The sequence below is a fragment of the Zosterops lateralis genome (genome assembly GCF_965231275.1).
Source record: "Zosterops lateralis genome assembly, chromosome: 9".
Taxonomy (NCBI): domain Eukaryota; kingdom Metazoa; phylum Chordata; class Aves; order Passeriformes; family Zosteropidae; genus Zosterops; species Zosterops lateralis.
In genome coordinates this window covers 31,163,095-31,173,261 of record NC_139769.1, presented here as the reverse complement: position 1 = coordinate 31,173,261, position 10,167 = coordinate 31,163,095, and the positions used below count along the sequence as shown (strand labels likewise).

The 10,167-nt window shown below is 39.0% G+C and overlaps 1 protein-coding gene across 1 annotated transcript in view; it reads right to left on the bottom strand.

Moving 5' to 3' along the window:
- LOC310912738 (uncharacterized protein) overlaps window positions 1-7,571 on the bottom strand; it is a gene marked incomplete at its 3' end in the record, with an annotated part of 21,963 nt that extends 14,392 nt beyond the window's left edge. Inside the window, exons 1-4 of the mRNA XM_083867524.1 lie at window positions 7,250-7,571; window positions 6,488-6,589; window positions 3,356-3,417; window positions 2,148-2,314 (exon numbers count right to left, since the gene is read on the bottom strand). Of these exons, the coding sequence (XP_083723650.1) occupies window positions 2,148-2,314; window positions 3,356-3,417; window positions 6,488-6,589; window positions 7,250-7,368 (450 nt within the window). The 5' untranslated portion in view covers window positions 7,369-7,571. The remainder of the gene's footprint in view (window positions 1-2,147; window positions 2,315-3,355; window positions 3,418-6,487; window positions 6,590-7,249) is intronic.
- Window positions 7,572-10,167: the final 2,596 nt, after the last annotated feature.

Below are 10,167 nucleotides of genomic sequence, written 5' to 3'. Positions count from 1 at the left end.
AGTGTAGTTAGACAAAACAATCCTTTTCCAGCCCAAGAACCAAGAACACCGTTGCAGCTTCAGGCCCAAAAAGTATAAACGACAGTGAATTGAGGAGAGCAGTCTGGGAGGATGGGACTTCATAACCTGAAGCTGTAATTGGACAATCAATCCCAATATGGAAATGGACCAAAACTTATGAAAGTGTGAAAACTCATGACCCCTGGTCCGTCTTGGGTGTAGCCACAGGAGGGCTCTTGTACTGCCCAAGGTGTGTCCTTTGAAGGCCTTTTTAGTAAATACCTACTTAATTCCTTTAAAGCTGTCTAGCCTCTGTTCTAAGTAGCCTCTCAAGGCATCAAAAGGACCTCAAATCCTCCATACAACAGGATATTAACACCACGGAATTAGTGTTCACCTTCAGTGATTGCTCTCAGGAAGTCTTCACAAATGTATCACTGGTACCATGGGAAACTGGTGAAACAGAAGATAAACTCTGATATTTGACCAAAAGTTACTTTCTTGCAGTGATCACTGTACAGTTGCAACTTCCCAGCTTTGCAATACCAAACTATTACAGATCCCTCCTGCTCTCAGTTAGGATTAAAGTAGAACTTGTTCTAATGAGATGACATTAATGAATAGTTAAAACTTCTGGTTTCTGTGTAGTCTGGATAGTAGGAAGGTGAAAAAATTCTATTTTTTTTAGTTTGTTTTTAATGGTTTATTAAAGAATTTAAATATCTCTCTGGAGGCTTTAGATTGGAAAAGTGTATCAAAATGACTATTTATTCTATGTGCTCCTGCATTCATCCTGGAAAACATTTAATAGTGTAAGAATTTTAAGTAAGTGACAGACACTGATTCAAGCACGTTATTTTTAAAAATTAGATAGAATATATATATATATATATATATATATATATATAAATTGTTGACCCAGTCAAAAAGTGGCTTCTATAAGGTTTTTCTTTTCCTCCCTGAAAGGCACCTGTCATTCCCATACAACTAGTTGGAACAAATAGTCTAGATCGAAGACCTGAAGGGCAATAAGTGATCAGAAAAGGGCCCAGTCATCCAAAATTTTATGATTCCATCGAACTGTAGGCTCAGAAATTTGTGTGAAGAAGAGTTCTGCTGGACAAGGCAAAGGAGAAGAGGTGCAAGCTCCAGAGCTGTGTGGTCTCAGCTGAACAAAAGGGAGGAACTCACACCAAAGCCAAGTGTCCAAGGTGAACCACAGCACCCACACTGCCTGAACCAAACTCAAGTAGGGCAGAGAGAAATCATTATGTTACTATGACTTCCCTGTTCTCTCCTCAGCTTTCCTCCTGCTCGTCACTTTTCTTCCAACAGTCTCAAGCATTGACAGTGTCAGCACCTGCTACCTGTCCCAGGCTGCTTCCCCCCAAAAGCACACAGCAGGGAAAGGAATAAAAAAGGACATAAGTCCTTAAAAGTGAGCATTTCCTAGGAAAAGCATAATGGAATCCTAACGTAATCTATGGGAATTGCAGGTGGAAACTGCATCACTTTGCAGTCCTTCCACTAAAATGAGAATTACACCTTTTTCATCCTCATTACAAGGAAGCAGAAGTTAAACACTAACTTCTGCTATTCTGGTAAATAAAAAAAAATACAGGTATTGGTAAGTGACATATTTGATCTGCTCAGATGAGATAGAATTCAGGAAACTGTAAGTCCAAAAGACCTATTCAAGAGGCTGCTTGTGATTTCACTGAAAAGTTGATAATCTCCCAACCTGTTCATCTTCTTAGGGCAGGCAAAAAAATATTTCTTTTGCTCATTTAGGAACCCTTTATAACACACTTCAATAAAATGAAGAAGTTGGAAATATGAAAACTTTTTTCATTCTTAGGATACTAAAAAGGCCTTAGTGTTGGTGAGGATAGTCATATCAACATTGTTTTGTGCTGACAGTAACATACCAAGGATATACAATTGGAGGTGGAGGGGTGGAAAAGGGATAGGGAGCAAGACAAGTCCATGCTCCTTCCAGAGTTTTGACTTTCATGAGAGTCTTCTTATGTCAAGGGACTGCAGGATTAGCTCTTGAAGCTGCTTCTGGGCATCCACTTCTTAAAAGCAGATTTCACCAGATGCAGTTGTGTCAATCAAACCCTGTGTACAATGAGGAATGTCTTTACCTCTTTTGGGGCATCTTTCTGTATGAATGTTTCAAAAATGGTCTTGGCTTTTGGCAGAAGTTCATGTGCACTTTTGCTTTTCTTGTAATCCTCGCAAGCTATCCAGAACTCGATGTTCTCCTCACTGAATTCCGTTTTCAGAAACTTTGTGAAGGCATCCAGCCCACCTAAAAAAGGGAAAGTTGAATTGCATTAAAATATATATACTTATCAGACAGTTACTCTTTCAAAGAGTCTGTGCAAGATAGTAAAATAGTAAAATATGTTTTGCTCCCTTGGAATAATACCACATTACAGATAATTATCTTAAAATACATAAATGTTTTAAAAGAGGGGCAGTTTCTCTATTATGATCCTGCAACTCTCATTATAGAATTCTCAGCATCCGTAAAATAATGCTACCAAGATCTCATAAATTTAGAAAAAATGTTAAGCAAAACATGTGGGAGTAGGTGAAAGTGGTGGACTTTATTCCAGCTGAATATTAATTTAGGTTGATCAAAAGACTATTTGAATCTTTTCTCATAAGTTAACTATTATTCAGCAGCAGTTTAAAATGGATGGCTTTCAGCATCTCTATCATTTGCTTTGTTCTGCTGTTGTTATGCTGAGGTTATTTTCTTTCACAAGTATACTTCATCTGAGGAAGTAATGCAATTGTGTGGATGTGAACTGTTCAAGGAACAGATTTGAAAAGCACATAGTGTCCAGCACTGTAACTGAAACATATGTGTGCCCCTCCAAAATGAAGGCAGGAACATATGTGCACTTGATAATTATGGGAGCAGCAGGGCCTCTCAAATGATGGCCAGCTTGGATCCAGTCACTGGCTTAGAAACAAACCCTGTCAGGAGTGACAAAGTCTTTTCTTAAATACATGGAACATATACAGTCAGGAATATTTGAGCAATATTCAGATTAAATGCTCCTGTTTACTGAAGGGACTCTTTGCTGTCTGCTAAATTACTTTGTTCAATAAAACACCAAACTCAAAAATTATTTTAAACTATTTTCACAAGTTGACAGCAAGCTATAGCCTAAGAGGACAAGGAGAGCAGGAAACACATGCTGCTATAAATTATTCATCATACCTAGTTTAGAAAACTGCCACATATATTTAAGGGCATAACTGGACTTTATAATTTTCCATCCTTTACCATCAATTTTCCATCCTAACAGACTGCATGGAGAGAGAAAAAACTACTGACCTTTCTCAGAAAGCAGTTTGCCAAAAGACTCTCCCCATTTCACTGCTTCTTCAGGAGACACACTGCTTAAGAAACAGAATGGAGTTTTGAAGAATTGTTCATACTGTGCATTTAAGAGGCTGTGAAACACAGAACACCTCTTACCGCTGTGGCTCAGGACTCTTTCACAAAGCCTTTGATTAGACCACGTCATTAAGGGAGATAATTCTTTTAGGGAACTCAGGAACATTTGCTTTAACTCTTTCCTGACATTTTTTCCTGCAGAGTTATACTTCTTTTCTCATTTTATAAAAACATCAGAGCAGAGGTTTTTCACTGTGGTATTTCTGTTGTCCTACTAACCTTTAAGTGAATTAAAACCATGTAGCATGGTAAAACTGATAAGGGAAGAAGGTCTTGTCAGCTGTTTAAACTTGAGATTCTCATGCAGAGATGTGGTTATGAATATGCTCACTCTGAGGCTATTACCACAGTTTGCTTTTAATGAAATATGCAGAATTCTACAGCCTGAAGACAAAATGGTAGCAATATGATTTAGGTGTCAGTCTTACAGGGCAATAGCACATGTAGTCTGGTTTGTTTACCACAAACATTTCAAATGCCATTCTGTCATGTTATTCTGAGACACTGTGCCTCATTTATAAAACTCCTCATATTCTTCATCAAATTTGTCAAGTTGCATGTGTTTCCCTTTGATTTCAAAAAATCTGCCCTAGGAAACAGCGAAGAAAGAGGAAAAAAAGCAATTTTTATCAGTTGCTTTGTGGATATGAATGTTCAGAGCCATTTTCATTCCAGGGCAAATCACAGGACACTGAAAGTATCAGTAAATTACTGGTTCAGGATTAGTTGGTCAGATCAACGTCTCATGGACTGAATATTTCTGGAATATGATCCCACTTCCTCATCAAGGCTTGCTTTCTGTTGCCTGCTCTACACAGTTTGGGCTCCCTTGGCAAGACCTGTAAGCATGTGAAGTTTAGATGAAAGGAAATTCCAATCTCTTTGAGAAGGAATTTAAGCCAGTAATGACCCCGGGTTTGCACAAAACTGAAAAGGAGGAATTTTTTTTCTAAAGTTTATTTTTATTTTAATAGGTGTTGCATGTTTATTGGCTGAAGTCATTGCTTGAAGGAATGAAAATTTTAACTAGGGAGAGAGAAACATTTTGTGAGGAGTGGTACAAATGCTGGAGAAATGAAATTCAGGATAGCAGTGGGATTTTGGAGTCAGGGAAAATGAGACCTCACTCCCTTACGAAGTTCATTACAAGAATTACAATTACGAGAATTACAAAAAGTACAGTGAACTCTGTCAACAGCAGTTTCCTGTACCTACAGAAAATATTTTGGTCATAGTGAAAGGTAAAGCCTTATGACTTCAGCCACATACCCAGTACACAAATGCATGGAATGCTGGAGAGGACCTTGCTGGGTTTGGAAATGCCCACTGTGAGTTTCTCTTTTTCCTCCAGAATCTGCCACAACCCAGGAGCCTCACAGACCCCCAACACCTGAGTGCAGTGGTGAGCTTGTGCAATAATAAACAGAAACTAAGATTTGTTCAGTTTGCCACTTTCTAAATACGAGAAGAAACTAATTTAAATGAACAGATAAACATTTAAACTAAAAATGAACTTTTAAACTAACAAAATAAGTAACTTTTCTACTATCACCCAAATTTCTGTCTGCAGTGTTTCACTAAAATTTCTTTCTACTTATTTTAGTAACTCTGTGTGAAAAATGGCAATCATAAAAGCTAAGTAAATCACTTAATAAATTTCAAACTATTGTCTAATTTTATTTGAAAAAGAGTAATTTCGTTTTGTTGGGTTTTTTTTTCCATTTTTTGCAAATATAATTGCCACTTTAATCCAAATCTAAAGACCAGCTAAAATCTACAAGTTTCTCTTCCATACAAGAACAGCCAAATCTCTGTTAGTCAGGCACCAGCTGAGAGTAACATGGTAAAAGACAGCTGGCTGAATGAAGAAGTGATGGTCTATTAAAAGGGGGAAATTCTTCAGAGAATTATTACTGCTCTGAAAGTGCTGTCTCACAGATTGTAAGAATGCAGTGAATGGCTGTACTTTGTATTAAACAGCTGGGGTATATGAGCTCCCCAGCACTGTCTGCATGCAGGCAGCTCTGCTTTCTCTTTACAGATACAATCTTAGAATGGTTTTACATGTCTGCAACCAGGATATTTCAAAATATGAGCAATAAAAATGGCCTGGTTTTCCGGATGCACCAGTGGGAATGTTTAGATACCCCCTCCCCAGCCACTTTTCTGTGCGTTCTAAAAGCAGAATTTGGGCACTTAGGTGACCTCTACCGTGTGTTCATTGATTAGAAGGGCTTGTAGAAGCAACTCTGGTCAAAGCAGACAGCTTGGTCCTGAAAGTGGGAACTGCAGGACCGAGACAAAAGGCTATGGTAAGCACTGAAGCATTCTGGAGTGATTTGTGGTGGAAAGAAAGGGCCAGTACATCTTTTAGGCTGTGGTGTTGCAGAATTCTACATATTCCTTCTTCTCAGGCAGGACCTACAAATGCAATTCTTAATATATGAGTGAGATCATGGTACTCCATTGAAGTGAGGAATTAAACTGTTATGGAAGTCAGTAAACCCAAAATTGTAGCCTGCATCTTTATGGTAAATACTAGGGACAATACTTCCAGGATGTATGAATTTTGGAGACAAGAGTGTTCAACTAATTATTGCAGTTACTGAGGAATTCTGCATTCAATATTTAACACACCTATAGCATTTGTACATCACAGAAGTATTTGGAAAACCTGCTTTGCAAGGAGCTGTATGATTTTTCTACAAGCTACATTTCTGAGTAGATTATTGCTCTGTACAGTCAGTGGATTCCTACCAAGGCTGCTGGCACAAAGTTTAAACCTCTCTGCAAGCGTATGGGGAACAGTGGTGTGAAAATAACTGCTGATTACCTTGATGCATACCAGGTAATTCTGTAGTGTTTGCATGCTTGGGTTGCACTGATAACCTTTCAAAGTCTTACTCTGCCCAGTCTGAATGCACACACATGGGTACAGGAAATATCCTGAGTCACTAAAGTGCTTGTTAGAAGGAATCCCCAACCATCTCAGTCTTTTACAATGTTTACCTTGCTGCTTTTGTCACGTTTCCAGGTTTGCCAATCTGATCACCTTCATGGAATTCAGGTTTCTGCAAGAGCAGGCTCAGCCGATTTCTCTTCTGCTTAGCCCTATGACAGAATTGGAGTAGCTTTTCAAGAAACATTGTAGAAAGTTTGTCTTTCCCTCTGAGGTGTTCTCTGCTTCTGCATTATAGATCTCCATATTTTCATTTACAGTAATGTTGGTGTTACTTCTCCTACATATATTATCTCTTCATAGCTTAGCACAAATTTACATACAAAGCACCGGCAAAGAAAGATGGAAATACTTTAATCTACAGCACCCTTCTTAATTTATTTTAAAGACCAAGGGGCCAAATTTCCCCTTAGAGAACATAAACAGTTGGCTCAGCGTCTTCTACTTTTAATGTTTCACAAAGAAAAAAGGAAGTATTACTTCCTGTCATTTGAAATTTTTGAAAAAACCTTTCCCGGATCATATTCAGACTTTAGAGAAGCATTTCTCAGAACTTCTTGCAACCTCTCTTTCTTAGTATTTTTAGATCATTAATTTGATTTGTTTCTTGTCCTCAAAAAAATAAGAGTTCCTTCTCTTCTTAAGGAGTTAATATTTTACAGATACCATTTTTAGGATTGCAGTTCATGAGTTCTCATAACTATGTCAAAAATGAAACAAGCTGTGCCCTAAATTCACCCCCACAAGCTATATTGGAGGAATTTTCCATTTAAACAGAACACTCTGAGGGTCGGCATGACCTGAACACTTACCCAGGCTTGCTTGCCTTGTGTGGCTCTTCCTTAATCGCTGATTTCATGACTTTGTAATAGGGTTTATCCTTCGAAGCAGAAATGTTGAGTTGGGGAAATAAAAGAAGTGGGTTCTCCATCTTCCTCTAGAGAAGCTTGTGGCAAGGTTCCCTTTGCTCCCTCACCCCTGGTCCGTGCTGGCTCGGGCTCTCACATACTGCAGCAACCTGGGCTGCCCTGGCCAGCCCCAGCCCTGTGTCCAGAGGAGGTGGTGGCAGGAGGTGGCTCTGCACTGGCTCCTGCAGTTGTGCCCACACAATGGTCTAAGGGCAGCTCTGGCTGTGCCCTCGTCACTTGGGGAAGTGACACTGCAGCTTTGCAGGGCTCACAGTACAAACCACAGCCCAGAGTGGTGGCTGCTCTGTGCAGCTCAGCTCCTGCTCAGTGTAGGGTGACACCAGCCTGTGATCCCAAACACCTGTACATCCTGTCATTAAGGTTAATACAACCTTATCTTCAGCTCCCTGAGGCAGCCCATCCATCCTTAAGCTGCCCTTTGTAGCCTCAATCCCATGACTAGACCCAGTTCCATCCACAGCACACTGACATCAAACTCAGTTTCGCAGTGTTTCCTCCAAGCTTTGGCTGATCAATAATTTGCAATATTTGCAATCAGATATTTTAATTTCTGCACCATTATTCAGAAATTACAGCCACCCACTTCTAATTTCCAGTTCGTCCACTAAATTTATTTTTACTTGCAACCTCCCATCCAGGATAGAAATAACCCAAAACTTCTCAATTCAATTTGCATAAGGCAAAAATGCATTAATCTTTGAGGTTGATCAGCACAAATTACATCTTCACAATACAATTCTGATGTCAGTTAAGTTTCTTGGCTTTAAGTTCAGTTTCTGCTGGAGGTATCATTGGAACAATACATCTAATAAAGAAACATCTCCAGTGTTAGCTGAATGAGGCACTGGAAAATTAATGCAGTATTTAATTGATTAAGAATTAAATAGTTCTCATGTTTTTAATGGCAGTGTCTCATTTTGATTTCTCAGGTAGGACACTGAGCTTTGAGGAAAAGATATGACCTCATTACCTCCCATAATTTTGTTGTATTTTACTTACATAGGTAGTTCTGGTGAGAGTCCTACTGTGACCTTTTTCTTGTGGAGCTGAGGAGGATGGGAATGAGAAACATTAATATTCAAAAGAAATTAAAAAAAAAAACCCAACTCTGCTAGGAATCCAAATTTGTGAAACATTAAAAAAAGAAAAAGATGCTATCTCTTGTGACTTTTTATTTTTTAAGAGTGAAAACCTGAAAAACTCTCATGTGCTACCTGTGTGATAAAAATGTAAAGTCAGACTGAATGGGAAACAGTGCACAACTGCCTTTGCAATCCAAGGGACTTCAAGAAGCAAGGTTACAGCTTAAACCTCATTTTCAATTTCAGAGAAGGCTTATGCATCATATCATGCATATTTTAAACTGGCTTTAACTGCAGCTGTCTTTAATAATTTATTCTGCCTTTTACAGATAAGTAAATAAATATAGACTGCATGATTTTATTTCACTTTTCTCCAATAGTGGTGGCCACATGAGCTTTTTTTACCTGTTATGTGTATAAAATACTGTCTGTGCTCATGTGCCATAATTTTATTACCTGCTGATTTCAGCTCCCAGAAAACATTTTCATTGTAGCCTCCACAGTCCATCTAAGCTGATTTAAGAAAGATATGGAGTGTGGAATGTAATTCAGAAGTGAATTATGAGTGGCCACTGTGCCAGGCAGCTTCTAGATGGGGTGAGCAGCTGTGTCCTCTCTTTCAACACCCACCCGCTATGGTCTGGAGGGGCTGTACAAGTCATTCGTCAATGACCCTAAAGAGGTTTCATGCCTTAGATGATTGAATTATTCCTGTACTACACTGCAGCAATCAGGTCAGTCCTGACTGCAGCAGTGTGCTGTGCACCTCTGGAGAATTGACTTGGAAATCTGGAAGAGTGTGGAGAGGGAGGGAATAATCACAAACAATCTTTCCCCCCACCTCCTCCACCTCCACTTTATTCCTCCCCTCATTAATAGAAAGCGAATATTAAATCCAGGCCACGAAGCAGCCAAATTGCCTCCAAGTCAGCCTGTGTTATGTCAGCACTGCTGCTGGTGCTAATGAGCATCCTTGTTTTGCACTGTAGGCTACAGTAGTTATAGCAACAGTATGAATGAGCCTCTAAATGCTTCTGGGCCATTTTGGGTGTTGCAGGATGCCGATACAGGAAAACAAATAAGTTATTTTAAAACCAGAAAAAGCAGACCCAGAATATTATGTTGATGACACAACTAGAGATCTAGAAACCGCTAAAAAAATATGTGATGAGAAGTAAATGTCCTGATTCCAAACCATTTCTCTAACCACTGAAATATATTCACAAATCTGTTGGGAAGGAGGCTATGGATTTTTAAGTTCTCAAATCAAGATTCTCTCTGAAATGTGAGAATAGTGTTCAGTTAATGTTCTATTACTTGTAGAGATACATTTTTCAATGGTTAGATAAATACTAAATGTATTTTCACAACAATCTTCATGTGACACAAAAGTTAAATTGAATAGAGCATAAAGTACAGGCTGATGAGGTGATGTCTGGATCCTTTGGACCTTCCTGTTCTTTGGCTGAAAAGTGTCTGCACTGGCTTCTGTTGGTGTTTGATACGGTCTTGTCACAGCTGATGATCAGGTCATGCTTGATTTGTATAGACACAATAGCTGCCCTCCATGAAAGAAATACTGACTGACAGTGTTAGCAACATGGGCATTGTATTGCACACTGACAATGTCATATTTTTTTTTTACAGGGAGTCTCTCAGAGATCCAGGCTTTTAGTCCAGCTGAATAGAAGTGCAGCCCCGACTGAGTAGTTCAGGTCA